We start from the raw sequence: 17,169 nt of genomic DNA, 5'->3' as shown, positions 1-17,169 counted from the left end.
GAAGCAAGCCCCACTGTACTCCTAGATAAGTGTGTATATAGGATTGTATCCTTAATATACAGGTTGGAAAGTACAGCGAATAGTCTAACCAAGGAATTGATTTTACTCACAGTGATTATCAGCATGGCCTGGAAACAGTCCCAAGTTCCTCTTGTGCCCATCCTCGTCCTCAGGGCTCATATCCTCAGATTCCCATTGACTGGATACTTTAAAGAAGTTGCCACATGCTCCAAAGGCACAGCACTGGTAGGCATAGGGCACCTCCAGGACTCTGGGAAGGATAAGACAGAGCTACTGGTTGTTTGATTCCTGTCTGCTGAACTCAGACCATGCTGACTCAGGGCTGCAGAAACTCATGCTGCCACAAAGGTAGCCTTCCGCATACTAAATATGGGAAGGAACAAGGTAAAATACAAGGGCGACTAGATGCAGAGGGGGACAGGGCTCCTTTACCTTTAACAGCAGCATAGAAGGAGGAATTGGTAGGCTCAGCTTGTCACAAAGTGTTAAGAAGAACTGCAACTTCTGTCATGCCTGGTTTCACAGGTACCAGAGCCCATTCTCCTACGTATGTTGTGGAGAGTCAAAGCCCCCAATAGGCAGCCAGCACTGCACAGAATTGTTTTCTGCATTGTAAACATGCTGCTGCAGAGTTGCATATTACGGTCATGCTACCTACTCATATGTTGGATCAGTAGCAACAAAGGACAACCATGTAACAAGAAACCGGAACTGAAGAAGCAAAAGAAAGCTGTGTGATGCTCATCAGGACCAAAGATGCAAGCTAGCAGGCACGATTTCTAGAAATTTCCTCTTTTGACACTGAGCTTAGCCACACTACAGCCTGACATTTGTTTAACATGCTGTAGTTTTGTGAGTGGAACTAAGGCACTCCTCAGTAAAGCAAGATTGCAAAGGTTCTTTGCGAGCAGGCATGACAATTTGTATAAAACAGATACATTAGTATAAAACAAGTGTCGGTTTGCAGTGTTGTTCTTCTCTCAGTTTATTTTGGTGGTCTCTCAGTATGTTTTGTTTGGTATTTCCTGTGCCCTCTCTGTGTTGTCGCTTCTTCCTACAAACATATAGATCAACTCTCAGCACAATCCTATACATGTCTTCTCAGAAGTAAGTTTCATTAACTTCAGCAGAACTTATGCTCAGGTAAATGTGTAGGATTGCAGCCTCAAGTTTTTCAGGCTGCTACTATTCCCATGTGTAAGCTATCATTTTAACCAAATGCCTTGTGGCCAAGCTAATACACAATGCCTTCTTTAAAGCAACCTAGTAGATTTAGAGTAAAACACTGAGCACTCAGAAATCCCTGTTTGGCTCTGAATCCAGATGCAACTAATGGTGCAATTAATAGATCGCTAAGGCACTGAACTGAGCTTGGGATAGTCAGGACTCCTGCCCACTAACATAAATGCTTAGAAGTCGCTGGCACTCCTGCTATTGTGTTTTGAGCCTTCTGGAACATTGTCTTAGCTGCTTACTCCAACCCTTCAGGCAGCTCATTAATCCACAACAGACAAGACAAGGCCACACAAATAGCATTTACTGCAGAAAGGCTGGATGTCATTAGCAGAGGTTGGCTTTTGCAAAGGTTTTCCGCTCTGCTGAGCCCTAGGCGTGAGTCTCCTGCTTCCAGGGCCTCTGCCCCACAAGTTTTGATGATGATGCGAGCGACGAGACATTTGGCGGCTCATCGATTTCTCAAAGCAAAATCTGAGTGATGGATTTTGAGTATTAGCAGGAAGTCACGCTTGCTCAAGCCTCTGGCATAATGGAGTTATGTGGAAATGTCTGGTAAACACGGACACCAGAAGGTGGATCAAAACAAACAAAGTCCACTTAGAGAGGGGGGGGGCTGGGATGTTCTTTGTGAAGCTGGAAAGCAGTCCCTCTAGAAAGGAAAAAACAAACCTCACCTCATCTTGGGAAAGTTTTCTTTAGTGAAGGCCTCAGATAATGCAGGGTTGCCTTTTAGCTTGAGGTGAGTAAGTCCATCCAAACCAGCCAAGGGCAGTGTCACCAGCTGATTGTCAGTCAAATCCCTATCAGAGTGGAAAGCAGAAGACACTCAAGAAAAGGACAGTGAGTAGTGTGCTGTGTGAAGATGGGCTTTGGGCAAGATTTTCATTTTGCTGCTCTGAAACAACTGCTGCTTTCATGAGATTCTTTTATTTTGATACAAAGTTTTAAAGTTGTATAAGGAGCCACTGGACTTGCCAGTAGAATATTAAAGCTGCAGTCCTATGCACTCTTTCCTGGGAGTTAACCCCATAGAACACAATGGGACTTTCTTCTGAGCAAACACACATAGGACTGTGCTATTAATAAGGAAATACAACTTTTCTCCTTTTCTGCTCAGCTAAAGATGCTAAGAATGAGCAGAACTTTAGCTGCTTTCAAAAGAGGCAAAATGATGCCACACACCAAACTGCATTGTACAGAAATACCACTCCTCCCCTAATAAGTAGCCATAGTCCCGCGAACATGGATGGCATATGACCAAAGCACATCTTTAAGGCAGAATCTCTTCTGACGAACAGGAAAACTTTCACCCACCACATGATTCATATTAAGTACTGTAGTTAAATTTTTCCAGGGATGCTGAGGCTTCTGACAGCTCCGGAACTACCTGATTGGTAAAACCAGGCCCTTCTCCCTATACGATGTTAAACATGGTAAAGTGATGGCCATGCTACCCTTCTGGTTTGACATATCTGCTTGAAAGCAGATTAACAAACAGGTTTTGGTAAAGGGAAATTTGTGCTAGAATATAAAGAGATCAGCCACTTCTCTCTGGACAGCCCAATTTGCAGCAGTCGGGTTTCATTTTCCACATGATGCATACTTCTGTTCTATGTCACCTATGCAACTTACAGCTTGAAGAGTGAGTGAAGGGTCACAAAAGCTTCAGGATGTATGGACTGAATGTAATTCCAACTCAGGTCTCTGCAAAGCAAAAATATAAACAGTAATGGGAAAAGCATGTTGATAAGTCTGTAAGTGGTAAAGCTACAGACTTTTGGTTATGTTGGTTGGCTATGTATGCTGGCAATGTAGTCTATGTTTGTCCCCTGCAGCTATTAAGTAGACAGTCATTTCAAAGGGGGCAATTTTGGCGACAGATGTACATGTCCTTCCCAGGTACAATCCACCTTTACAGATTCACATGGACTTGTGCCAGTGATTTCACTGGTGCAGGTCTGAGTAGATCTGCCGGGCTGGCAGGGGCTTACCCTGGGGCAAGGGAACAAATGATCTCTTAACCCGAGGAGGCCTCAGATGGCAGAAACTCCCCCGTGGAATGCAGCAGATGCCATGCTGGTGCTGCTGCATTGCCCCACAGGGAATTAGGTAGGATTGGGCTGTAAGTTTCCATCCAATTGTGGGGTTGAACTTTTTTATGACAGGTGAATTTCTTACCATCCTTGAATTTATCCCAGTGAAAATCTCTGGGCAAATTCTGTTTCAAAGAAGCTCCCCATTTATCACTCTTTTCTCACACTGGCTGTCATAACTCATGCCTTTTACATCCTTGTGCACAATCAACAGACTGGCATGACTCCGGGCATTCCAAGTGTCATTAGAAATGCAGCGTCAACAGCCTGACTTGCATACCCAACTTGGTGTACATTCCATTGTAAACATTTACTTCCTTGGTAATACATAATTTTATAATACATGTATAAAAGTATACATGGCAACTAAGGTCTGGGTGTTGTTGTCTGGGCTTTCCAAACGCCAGTCCAGAGGCCAGATCTGGGATTTGGGGAAAGCCCTCTGCTCCGTGAGCAGAGCTTACCATTCTGCCTCTGCGCCACATGTATTCTCAGTAGATCTGGGTACTGGGACGCTCTAGGCAGTTGTGTCTGCCCACACATCCTGTTGCACAGCCTTCTATGATGCTGGGAAACAGATGCGATTGTCCAGAGCATCCTGGTGCCCAGATCTACTGAGAATACACACGGTGTGGAGGCTGAACAGTATGCTCTGGTCTGAACAGGGACTACTTTTTTGACGGGCAGTGGTTGCGAGTTTGGTGATCGCTGTTGTAGATAATAGTAGGATTGAATACATGTGAATTAAGAAGGGATATGATGTGAGTAGCTCTTCCAGTAGAATGCAGAAGTATGAACCTTAGAAATACACAAACTAGCTGGTCATACAGTTTGCGCCGCGTGTATTCTCAGTAGATCTGGGCACCAGGACGCTCTAGGCAGTTGTGTCTGCCTGGACATACTGTTGCACAGCCTTCTGAGCACTGTGGGCCTTAGGGCCTGGTTGGTTGGGTTCCCCCCCCCCTAAAATAGTAATGCTAGGAGAGGGGTACAAAATGGAGCAGAATCATGGCACAGGAGGCTTGGAGGGACTTTGTCTCCACCATTGTTCTGCTCCTGATTGTTTCCCACCATGCCCTATGTTAAAACAGAAAAGAAAGGTTTCCACTGAAAGCCAAATGGAAGCTTTTCTTTATATTAGAAAAAAAAAAGGCAGAAAGCCTTTATAGGATGGGCCTATCACAACTTTTTTGGTAATTAGCCTATCACAACTTGAGTAATTAGCAAGGAAGATGAGTAAAAGGGTAGAGAACTTTTAGAGATTATGATATTTTTTAGTACAGTTCAGTTCCTGAATGGTTTGTATCTCTGAATAAATTAATACATCATAAGACATCTCTGCGTGTGAAGTATATGGTATGTGCATGTTGTAGATATAAAAGATGTATTTAAATTTTAAGTTCCTCTTCTCTAGAACCTTTGTAGGCCTGGTTCTGTGCATAAGATATTGTACTCCATTCAGTGCTACTCGTGCTTGGGCAAATAAAACAATGGCTTTTGTGGCCACAGACGAATCTGGCCTATTTATTTTGAAGAGGTTTTGGTGACCTTTGGCTGGCTCTGTAATTATGCTCAGAGTACTCTATGTTAGATTTTTTTACTTGCATTTCCTATAATAAAAATTCCTTTACTTACATGGAGCGCAAGGTTGTGAGCTGCCCAAAGGTGTCTACTCCAATTTCATGGATGTGGTTGTGCTGGAGGCCACTGCAAAAACAGAGAGGCTGCATTGAGAGAGGGAAACCTGTTTCTGAGATTTCGCTGTCCTCACTGGCAGCAGAATAAAGCACTATTGCCATGAAGGTTACTTCCATGAAAGTCTGTGGTTCAAATTTCAAGGGGAGGGTGGGTCAAGAAACAAAACACCCCCTCAGTTTCACCCCCCCTCCCATGCATGTAGCCTTGGGACTGGGCCCATGTCCCATTCAAATCAAACACATGCTTGTTGGGAGTTCAAAAAGCACCAAGGTTTCTTTATGGCAGTAATTTCTAGACCTCCTCAGCATCTGCCCCAGTACAAACCCCAGAGGGCTGAATGTCCCCATGGTGATCAGGCATCCCAATGGATGCAAAAGATGGGAGGGGTGAGGAGGAGAGGCACTGGGGAAACTCAGTGCCTTCACATCACCTTATCTCTATCACCCTAATCTTGTTAATTGGAATCTCTTCAAGAATATTGATGATGCTCCCAACATTGCCAGCGCCCAGGTGGCACTTATGGTTTCTTCAATCGTGCCAAGAGCTCTGTGTGAGGCACAAGCCAGAAGGTGAAGCATTTTCCATTTTGGAGACATTAAGCCCCTGGCAAAAGCCTGACTAGGTGTCTATGCATGTGCACCAGGATCCACCTCTCTTCACTTGTTCATTCATTCCCACAGACTGCTGAACAGGCTGCTCAGACCTAGGAACTGTATCTCAACTTGCCCAAAGGCAACAGTTACTCACATTTCCTCCAGCCTCTGGCAGTGGTGGAAACTGGGCAGCTCCTCAATTTGATTGTGTGAAAGTTCACTGTGGGAAATATAACAAAGAACAGAACAAAGCCAGCCTTCTTTATTTCACCTTTTTTAAGGCCCTCTTGGAATGTATCTGGTGCAGAAGAAGGGAGTGGGTGACCTCAGGCTATGCAGCTGGGGAAGCAGGAAACCCCAGAGACAGGTAACATCTCTCTGTACCCACCTGATGTTTGGCACCAGTTCTTTCATTCATTCTGTTCTTGGTTTCCTGGTATTACTCCTAGATTACTTTCCCCTGTCCATGCAGCCTCTTTCTTTGCCTTTCCACTGCATCCAGTTGGCCCCAGGGGCCCATGTTACAACTGACTACTGATTGGTGTTTCTTGAGGTCAACACATAAACAGTCTTCTCCAACACATGAAAATATGCTTCTGCATGTTTAGTATGATGCCTTTATAGCACTTTAAACTGTTTTGAATGAGGGCTAGGGAGCAAGCAAGATGTCATTCCAGGTTTTTCAGATTTTTTTTTTCTATTCAATTTGCAACACAAACCTTCTTTAATTTTAATCCTGGATGGTTCCTCCTCCCCAATCCATTTTGTTCTTGCACCCATGAGAATGATGACATTTCAGCCCAACATGCCGTAATACCCATATGACAGTTAAGGACCAGAATGACCTGGTCATTATATATGACCACTGATGGAACTGATTTGAAAAGTGACACAAATGTGATAGAAGGAATTCCCTTATTGCCAGTTTCCTAGAATGGAAAAAGCAGCAGGGTGGAAAACATGTCACACTTGCACAGTACACAGTGCAGAGACCTGTGACAGATGTGTTGATAGTAAAGAGTCATTGAAGAAAAAGAAAACATGTTTATAACTCACAGAATTTGCAGACTGGGCAACTGCTGGCACATTCCTCCTGGAAGGAAACGGATCCCAGCTCGGGTCAAGGTCCTGCACAACAGAAAAAAACAAGAGTCAATGTCATTACACAGAAGGAAGCTTCAGAGACACAGCTCACTCCCTGCTGCCAGCATGAATACTACTGAGGATGATTGCTGGGGTGGAATTAAAAGAGGTGTAGAATGTCAGATATGGTTCATTACAAATAGAGAATGGAGCAAGAGGGGTAGGGTAAATACAAATTGTTGTGCTACATACTTCCAAAACTATGGAGAAAGACAAGGTGTATTCCTGACTGCAAGGTGTATACCTGATGCAAACAGTATTTGTCTAGTCAAATTTCTGTGATAAGGAAGGATACAGCAGCCGAGTCAAAATGCAGGCACCTGCAAATTGGCATCTGTGCCTTTCCTCTTTATGGTTTAACTTATTGACAGTTCTGGACAAGATATGCTAGCTCTATAAATGAAGCTGTGGTATAACCTGTGCATGTCTACGAAATGATATCAGACACCAGGGAATCGCAGCTTTGGTTACTACAGCATAACTGGAAAGTGCAAAGCTGCTTGAAAGACACATTTTGGACAGCTCCTTCAGTGCTTTCCCAAGCATGAACCTTTTATATCTTATTGTGGTTGAAAGGAGACATGAGCTGGTTTGAATCAGGACAACACTATACTCATGATCCGTCCCTTGCCTTCTTTGTCATGTTCCTAGTGGAATACAGGAGATAATGTGGCGAAGTAGGTAGTGAATCCAAGGTACAAGTTTTCAACTCACCTTGGTGCGCTTTTCTTAGCATCTTCCCCCACACGTGAACATATTAAAGTACAACCTTAGGAATTATGACTATCCTCCTTATGAATAACTTGGTACGGGTAGGGTGGGGGAGGTAGCACCTTAGCCCTGGATTAAAGAGTCTCATTTCTTACATAATTTGGAGTAATGGGTTCCCAGCAAATGCTTTCTCCGGAATTGCCTTGATGTTGTTGTTATGGAAGCCCCTGTTGAGCAAAAAGACACCAGAGTAGTTATGGATCAGAATGTAAAAGGGAGATGGTTTAAATATGGAAAGTCTTACAGTAGCTTCACACAAGATGTAATTTTCTGCATGGAAATGATTTAGTTTGTCAGTTGTGGTAAATGCACAGGCTTCTGCTTTACTGTGTGTGCACATGGCAGGAAGCTGCCCCCAATTATGCTTCCCTACTGTGTATGCATGCAGCAAAACAGACATATATCCATCATGTAGTCGTGATGAACTGGAAAATTCATCCTTCTTGCATTTAATTTAACTATGTTTCTAAGCCATCACCCACATTGCTGAGAGGTGCCTGCCTCACATCAACTCCCTGGGAGGTCTGTGTGTACTGTGACTTTTTGAGATGCAAAAGTGGGACAGGAGCTGCCAACATTTTAACAAAATCTACATTTTAATCAAAAGGATCAGCATTGTCAAATCTCACATTGCAAATAGGCAATGTAACATAATTATATATTCAAGAAATATGGGGCATCCCCTGTTCTTATTATCAGGGAAAGCCAACAATGACACTCCACAGCCTACACCTGTATCCTGGCAATCTTGTCCTGTGCTGGGAACCAGGTCAGCTGAAGCACTCCTAGCTGCCTGGTAAGCACTGCATGCTATCCCCCAAATTAGGACTTTCTCAACATACTCTAAAGGTTGAGAAACGTATTACTCATAATGCATGACCATCTCTTGGGAAGCCACAAATTGCCCATGTCCTGGAAGAATGAATGGACTCCAGTGAAGTGGAAAATGCTTCTCTGAGGGTAATAATTAGAGGTTTACAACTCCTTCTAGAGGGATATAGGCCTAGAGGTAGAAGGTATTGGGAGTGGGGAAAATTGGCCCAGCAAAAAAATGCTGATTCTGTCAGCACTGCACCTTCAACATCTCTCTAGGTGTGTCGCATGCATCTCATCCATTGGGTCAATCACCACCATTATTAAAACCCATGGCAATTTGCCCAGTACTATCATAAGTATGGGAATTCTACTTTGACACTAATGATGTCTGTGAGGCATTTACTGCCATGCTGAAGAGAAGCAAACTGAATTTATGAAAGAAATGGTGAATGAGGAATGCTCATTAGGGTTTGGAATGACAGCTCTGCCCACATCAAAGCTGGGCCCAGATTATCTGTTTGAGCATTCTTCTTCCAGAGAGTAAAAGAAATGCCTTACAGCTCCTGAAGTCGGCTGAGTGTCCTAATGGCCACTGGGAATTCCACCAATTCATTATAGTTTAGGTCCCTGGGAGAGAAAAATGCAAAGGCATCATTAAGGAAGCTGGAAAAGCTCACCAGAGTGTGTCTCATTCCAAAGGGTTGGAAACTTTGTTATTAAGCACTGGAGATGAGCTTTTCAAGTTTGTTTTGTTTATCCAGCCACTCATTTCTGGAAGCATAGTAGAACATGGTACAGTCACACTCTTGTAATACCATAGAATTACAGCCTGGGAAGGGATCCACAAGGTCATCACAATTCCCTCTTAGGAGATTTTAATCAGGCATCAACCAAAGCAACTTCCAATCTCTCAATGATATTGCTCTCTTGGAGCCACAATACCCTACTCCTGTGTCATTCTATGTATTCCTTCAGATTAACCTAGCTGCCCTTCTTTGGTATGTTCCGCTTCTGTGTCTTATTCTATGCTCTTCTGTTCTCTCAAGCACATTTGTCCATTGCTTGTTTTGCTTTGCCCTGTTTTCCTGGAGTAGTAGTTCCCAAACTGTGGGCTGTGACCTGATTTTTGTTGGGTCACCAAGGGTGATGCAAAGATCAGATAATTCATTGCCTCAAGCCCTGAGGCTATTGAAAAATACTGTTGCTGCTAATTACCCTGCAAAGCCCTGGCAGTTTGCAAATAGCTGCTCTGCAAGCAGGGTGACCAGATACAATGGTGAACAGAGTGGCTATACCTTTAACAATTGTGTGGGAGAGGGAAATTTAGCAGATGCAGCTTTTAAACCCTTCCATGTTGAGCTGCACCTGCCAAAATTCCCTCTTCTATACAATGGTTAAAGGTAGAGGCACTCTGTCCTCCATTATATCTGGTCACCCCGCTTGCAAGGAGCTGAGTTCCTGAAGTTTGAAAGCATGTGAAAATATAGATAAAGTTTGAGGGTCTTTTTTTCTGGTCAGTATTATTACTACTGGCCTAGAGAGAATGAGGAGCTGCAACAGGAGACCTATCTTGGGCTGCAGCATTTACAGCACAATCCTATGCATATTTACTTGAAAGTGGTCTGTAGTGTTCAGTGAAGCTTACTCACCAGTAAGTGTGTTTAGCACTGCAGCTTTAATCTGGCAGCTGCAAAGCCTTTACCTAAAACAGTGAGGCTGCTGCCAGGATAAGGGATGTGTAGCAGGTATACACAAAGCTAGAGTAGCTGTTCCCAAAGTGATGAGTTGTATGTACCATGGGAACCTAAAATCGGCCATTCCTCCTTAAGAGGAGTGGCCCAGGAATGTGTGCCCTGATGGGACTGCAGTGATTGTGGCACCATGGAGACCCAGGGGCATGGTAACATGCTGGGGGGGGGTGAGGGGGTTGTGAAGCCTTCCAGAGGGTCCTGCAGGCTTTCAGCCCCCTTTGCAAGCTTCCCTGCTGCAGCAATGAACTCTGGTCCATGATCAGAGCTGGTTTGCAAGTGGAGCTCACTGCTGTAGCCTCTAGGACTATTTGGTCAACTTTACAACCCCCCCCCCCCCACTTATTCCACAAGCCACTCTAGCTTGACCTACCTGCAGCAGCTGGTAGAAGAGAGTCTGCTCCAGCATTCCAAAATGGAGGTAGACTTTTGGAATGTGTTTCCTCATTTAGGAGGATAATGTGTAAATCAGCCATGGATGACAGAAAATCGGCAGTGTGCCAAGAAGTGTGGAAGACTTCATTCAGCCATTCTGGGTGTTGTTACCACAAGAAACAAGAAAATGTGGTACAAGCCCAAATACATTTTCCAGAGATGGTGGTGTCATGGGCATGCTACGTTTATTACACAGTATATAACACAAATATACAGTAATCTGAAAGCACCATTAATGCTCCTGAATGAGACAGGATTTGAATATCATGGGGTTCTGTGCAATAAAACCTCTTTACCAGACATCTTTTTGAATGGTGTGTGCTAATATTTGTTGACTACAGTTAATGCAGTTTACCTCCCCACTTTTTCCCCTCTCCAGAGACAGTCTAATTTCATCACTGAGACAATGATGATCAGGTCCAAGGGGAATCTCTCCACTGACACATCTCTGTGTTGCAGCTCAGGTAAGGCTAGCCAAGGAAAGCTCTCAGATGAAGCAAGCTAAACAAATATGATGTCATCAAGATGGGGTGAGCCAGGAGAAACAGTGAAGAAACTGAAGAAAGAGGGTGCATTGGATTTCTCAGGAGCGGCATTGCCAACATGAGTTGTAGTTATGCCAGGGGCTCAGGCACCTTCACATGGATGATGGTGCTTGATATAGGAGGTTTCAGGGCATCTCTGGCTGCAACACTGAATTCACACAAAAAATTACATGGTCAGGGCGGAACATGCTCAGGATGGGAATGAGAACGCTGCAACTGTTTCATTTGTGTTACAGCTTTCTTCATTGATATACTCTGCTTGTCAGTCATAGCAGGCATTAATTTCGTCTTAAGACAAGTGTTTGAGAAATCACACAAACTTTCTCCCAAGACAGAGTGTACCACTTCAGACTGCAGTATTTAAATGCTCCCCCTGTACAAATTCCTTGCTAGCAGAAATTCTTCGGCTAGTATTGTAGCTCTGTGGAACAACTTGTAAGAGATGAAGGCATGGGGAACTGTTTTGCCACAGCAGAACATGCCTAACGTATGTGAAAGATAAACTATAAAGATAAACTATGGTGTACAGAGAAAATATGGAAAACTGTTTCACAGCTAGGTCCCTACGGATCCTCAGGTTGCAAACAGTCACAGGGAAAGTCACATTTTAGTCTATAGGTTGTCCATTGAATCATTGTCCTGTTTATTTAGAATAGTCCAGCACAGTGGAATACACTCCAGGCAGCTTTCCTAACGCACAAATGCAATGTGACCCTTTCTATTTACATGGTAGCTCAGTGGGTTTTAATTGGTGAATATCTTAGAAGGTTAGAGTAATTACTGGCTCCTGTGGATTACTTTGTAATTGCACTTAATGGACCTCAAAGTAATCACCACATGAATGGGATTGTGGTTTAAAAAGGACAGAAATAACCATAAATTTACTCTGGAATTAAATGGGATTTGCCGTCTAATTGGCTAGTAACGCCCACTCTCTCCCACTCTCCCCAGCTACTGCCTGGTAATTACTCTGTGCATAGTAGACAGAGCTAGACATGCCTGTATTAGTAACTGAGAGAAGCCCCATGTAACACAGTTCATTGTCAAATGTGTTCACACACACATGTCAAATGCCATAAAAGCTACAGCAGAAGAACATGCATTCAAATTTAGAAGCCACAATCCAACGAGTATGTTAAAGAAAACCGATTTCAGTGGGGGTAAGCACACTTTACTGTGTGTTCAACAGTGGTCAGAAATTTTTTCTATATTAGCACTCATCTTTTGTAATACTGTTTACCAAGACTGGTAAAAACAAGGCTAAAAAGAAGGGAGAAGACCAGAGGGAGGGGTGTGGGACAGAAAAGGCAGGGGCATTGAGAGCAGAGGAGAATGATCCACAGAAATGAGAGGGAGAAAAGATGCAGGGGTGAATTGCATTCAAATGCAGTTGTGGATGTTTACAAAGAAATGTCTGTGATTGCAGGTAGCTTTTAAATGCAGGATATCCAATATGAAGCACTACTGCTCCAAACATCCTCTGCTATGAATATGAGAAACCTGGCAACTCTTGATATGATCCATGCTAGAAATGCTTGTAAAAACATTGTCAATTGATAGCCAATATAATTAGCAACATGTAAGCCACTCATTTGCTTTTTCTGTTTTTTCCCAGGCACTGTTTCAAGAGCTTTCTTTAATTGACAGTTGTAATTTTTATTTGCGTATCAAAGAGCATGCATGTACATACAGGAAGAGTTCTTCCCCAATGAGTATTGAAATTCTTTACCATGTTGGGAGCCTGACTGGAAAAAGCCCCAGTCTCTGCTTGGCAGCAAGATAAAGTATTGTATTCTTCAGCAGATCCCTCTGGGTACAGGAGCCATTCCTGAACTTGACGTGGGAGTGTACTTACTGGAGGAGCAAAAACTGTACCAGAGGAAAACAAGCTGAGATGCACAAAGGTCCTTTCTTAGAGTCTGCTGTTAGGAATGCCACTGTTGGGTAATTGAAAATGGAGAAGGAATGCTCACACAGTGAAGCATTTGGATGGGTTTGGAAGATGAGAGAGAAGATGGGCAACACAACAGAGGGCTGTACAGAGAGAGGAGCAAGATGATCTATGAAGACCTTAGTTTGAGAACACATTCATCACGATCTGACCACACAGCCTGTTTTAGAGGCAAGAAACAATCTTAAAAATACATTTTTAAAATGCAAAGTATCACTTTGACATCTATAAAATAATGCTAAAAGTGAGCACTACATGTGTGTTTCCCTCACTACCCAGGAACCACAGCCTGGCTCTTCCCACTGTAATTAACGTGTGTTCAGTGTTTCCTTTGTAATACAGCTCTCCTTCACTAAGGGTTGGGAACTTCTTTCAGAAGACTATTCTGATAGTTTAATACAGTGCATGACTTCTAGAAAAATAGATACTGGAGTTCAAATCAGTCTGGAAAACATGCAGATCTGAAAGCCCTTCCCTAGTCCTTGATGTGTGAGGACTCCCTCTACTTATTAAATGGTGAGGGAGATGTGCTCTGAACCAGTTCAGAGGTACTTTCATCTATTCTTCCTGCATATGCTCCATGGTAAACTCTGACACTGAAAACAGTTGGGGCTGAGTTCTAATAAATCTTGGCACAAATTAAGCTCTGGGTTTATTTATACTGCGAAAATTGACCTAGACTTTGCAAATCAATACTTAGGATGAGATGTATGAACTATGAGCATCAGTGTAACATCACAAAACCTGGCAACAGGTGTCAGTGGGATGTTTCATTTCTATGTTCATTTCATTTCCAGTTTGTCCATTGGCGTCTTGGAGCAAATCTCAAGTGTCTTTACTGCACATATGCACTTCCTCCTAAAATTATGGGATTCAGGGTTTTTAAAACTTTTTTTTCCTTGATAAGTGCTGAACTTGCAGAATTATAAACATACACTTAGAACCTTCCTCAACAAATTTCACCCACTTTGCTGAAAACAGGGACGGACCTTGAGTCAGGATTGTGAAGAAACCTGGTTTAGCTTTTAGCCTGCCCCATCTTGAGGAGTGACATACACACAAATTTGACAAAACATGTTAAACTCTGATTCCTAATTGAATGCCTAATTGAATAAGAAAGGTCTTTCAATATTTCTAAAAGCCTCTTGCTGGTTCTCCAGCAGAGCTGTGGAGCAGCCACCAAGGGGCTGGTGCATCCTGGATGTCCAGAACTGATACTCAGATGAAATACTGCTTTTTTTTATAGATTTAAGCACAAATCTAAGGATTTAACTAGATCAGGGGTCTCTAAAACTTTTCGGCTGAAGGTCCGCATCAAATATCTGGCACATTGTTGAGGGCCAGAAAAAGAAATTAAATATAAAATTTAAATAAATACATTAGAGATGGAACTTAGATGAATGAATAAATGAATGGGCTCAAATGTCCAGGACTTCTCCAAGCATGGATACAGCCGAAGAAATAAAGTACACATTTAAATGGACCCCCATTTCCCCACCCCACAAGCACAACTCTGGTTGTGTTTGATCAACTATGGCAGAGGCTCTTGGGATCAGGGGATGGCCGCAGGATAGAGGCTTACTGTGGGCTGCATCTGGCCCCCAGGTCGGGGTTTGGAGACCCCTGAACTAGATGACTGGTTCATAGGTCTGCATCCAATACAGGTACAATTATTACTACTTTTTCTCTGTAACAGTTCAAGATGTCTTCCCCTCAAATATCACTTCTGCTATGACAATATTGCATTTTCCCAGTACTTGAGCAGCATTATTGCTGGGAAAATGTGGATTTCCCTCCGGCCAGCATTATTGTTTCTAATGTGATTGCCATTTGGAAGGTGCTTGCATGTTCACCACAAATTCCAGCTGGCTAGTGCCTGAGACATCCATTATGTCAAGTAACTCAGCTCCCCTCCTGCCTGTGTTATGTGACTTTTCTTTCTTTTACTTAAAAAAAAAAAAAATCTTTGTTGGATAAGCACTCCACTGCTTAAAGGCTCAAACAAGAGTGCTCTTGTGCTCTATGAAACAAAAACAGTGGCAAACAACAGCAAAGCCCCTTCCTCCTCCCCCACTCACTCCAGAGAACTTGAAATAAGAAGTAAATGGCATGTGAATAGAGGTTATTATCCATGTTAAAGGGCTTTTTGGAACCCAGTCACCTTGCCAAGGGTAGTGGGGAATGGGTGTGAGAGGTAAGACCATAAAACACTTACTCGCTTAACCGCATTCAGAGCTGCCAGATCAGGTTTTGTCCCTAGTCCAGCTTTTAAAATAGGAACCTCTTAAAAATTCCCCCACGTCTCCTGAAGGAGCAACAAGCCAAGAGACTTTGTTATTGTTCTGGACAGAGTTTTTGTGGACCCATATTTAGAACACCTCAATCAATGTTTATTTAGGAGTAAACTGACAGCAGCAAAACCATTGCCAAATCAGGCTGCCAGAGTGATTTGAACCGATGACACACAGCCTGGAACTATTAATAACTTGTGAAGGGCCAGAGACACACACAGAGAGAGGAAAACAGATAGTCTCAGCTCAATTTTCTGCCTCTTAGAGGCTATTAGTGGTTCTGCCCAGGAAGCCAAGAAAATTCTTCCACAGAACACCACAAATTTGCAGCTAATAAACCTACAGATGCAGTAAGGTCAGAAACTGGAGCTGGAACTTTGCTGGTTATTTTCGACCTGTTCCAAGTTCCTTCCAGTAATTCAGGCTGTCATTGTAATTCTGTGACAGTCCTCATTCAAGTTTGCAGGGAAAAAGGTCTTTAACGCTTCCAGACTAGTTGATAGTGAATTATTTCTGTACAGCTAGCTAAGATATTCCCTAGCTGAAAATAATTTTGGCTGCCACCAGGAGTTGAACAGAACAGTTTTTAGTGAGTGCCTTTTGGGGTAGGAATGTGGTTAGATATGGGCAGTGCAAACATGATGGGAGAGTGCAAGTTGCAAAGATTACAAAATGTATGGTATATTTAGGTGGGTATAATGGAGTACAACAGGGGTGCTCACACTTTTTTGGCTCGAGAGCTACTTTGAAACCCAGCAAGGCCCGGAGATCTACCAGAGTTTTTTTTACAATGTTCGCGCCATCATAACATATAACATTTATGTGTACAATGTATGTTGGTGTACCTTGAGCCCCACTGAGTATAACAGGACTTACTCCTGAGTAGACATGCCTAGGATTAGGCTGTGAGGCTGCAATCCTAGCCACACTTAACTGGGAGTAAGCCCCATTGAGTACAGTGGGCCTTACACCTGAGTAGACATGCCTAGGATCGGGATTGGGCTGCAGTCCACCCTTCCCTGGGAGCAAGCCCCACTGCCTGCCAGGGACCTGCCCAGGAGCAGCAGCTGCAGCGGGGAGCTGAGAGCGGCGGGCAGGCGAGGAGGGGCCTGGGGGAGGAGGGTGCAGGCAGGCAGGCAGGCAGGGCGGCCGCTCCTTACCTCCTGGAGCTTGGTGAGGAGGATCTCCCTCTCGGCCGCATTGGACGCCATTGCTGTGGGTCCAGGCTCCGCACCTGGGAGCCGCCACCGGTGGGGAGGCAGGCTGGGCCGAGGGCACTGCTCCGAGACTCCCAGGCGGCGGGCGGGCGGACGCATCAACCCCCTCGCCTCATGCTCCCATGGAAGAGGGTCTCGCGGACGGGCGTCGCGCTCGCTCGCTCCCGCGCCGCGCCTTCCTCTCCCCTGCCTCCTCCGTGCTGGAGCCGCTCCTAGTCGCACCCTTTGGCTGTCACCCTGTCGCGAAGGCCGCGCTGCTTTACGGCTCTGGCAGCACGTGACTGGGGTGTGTGGAGGGAGAGTCCGGAGCCGTTTCCTCACAGAGGCACCTGAAGGGGGGGGGGTCGGCACTCCGCGATCGACTCATTTTGCCTCGTGATCGACCGGTCGATCGCGATCGACGTATTGAGCACCCCTGGAGTACAACATCACAGAAATTTGGCCTAAATCACACAGAAAATAAACATCACCAGAAGTCCCTGAAAATGGCATGAAGGGGCTTTGGTGCAGTTGATGTTGGCTGTGATGAGAAACCCTTATTCACAATATAAGGGTATTACTTTTGTGAAGAATTATACCATCCCAATTCAGCCATGGCAGATCAGGTTGCC

At 44.1% G+C, this 17,169-nt stretch overlaps 1 protein-coding gene across 1 annotated transcript in view; it reads right to left on the bottom strand.

Moving 5' to 3' along the window:
* Positions 1-17,169, bottom strand: part of LGR6 (leucine rich repeat containing G protein-coupled receptor 6) — a 170,633-nt gene that overhangs the window by 8,641 nt on the left and 144,823 nt on the right. The window contains exons 7-14 of the mRNA XM_066624681.1: positions 8,930-8,998; positions 7,651-7,722; positions 6,698-6,769; positions 5,796-5,861; positions 4,986-5,057; positions 2,890-2,961; positions 1,932-2,057; positions 111-271 (exon numbers count right to left, since the gene is read on the bottom strand). Of these exons, the coding sequence (XP_066480778.1) occupies positions 111-271; positions 1,932-2,057; positions 2,890-2,961; positions 4,986-5,057; positions 5,796-5,861; positions 6,698-6,769; positions 7,651-7,722; positions 8,930-8,998 (710 nt within the window). The remainder of the gene's footprint in view (positions 1-110; positions 272-1,931; positions 2,058-2,889; positions 2,962-4,985; positions 5,058-5,795; positions 5,862-6,697; positions 6,770-7,650; positions 7,723-8,929; positions 8,999-17,169) is intronic.

This window comes from Tiliqua scincoides, chromosome 4, assembly GCF_035046505.1.
Source record: "Tiliqua scincoides isolate rTilSci1 chromosome 4, rTilSci1.hap2, whole genome shotgun sequence".
NCBI classification, from domain to species: domain Eukaryota; kingdom Metazoa; phylum Chordata; class Lepidosauria; order Squamata; family Scincidae; genus Tiliqua; species Tiliqua scincoides.
This window is presented reverse-complemented; position numbering and strand designations above follow the sequence as displayed.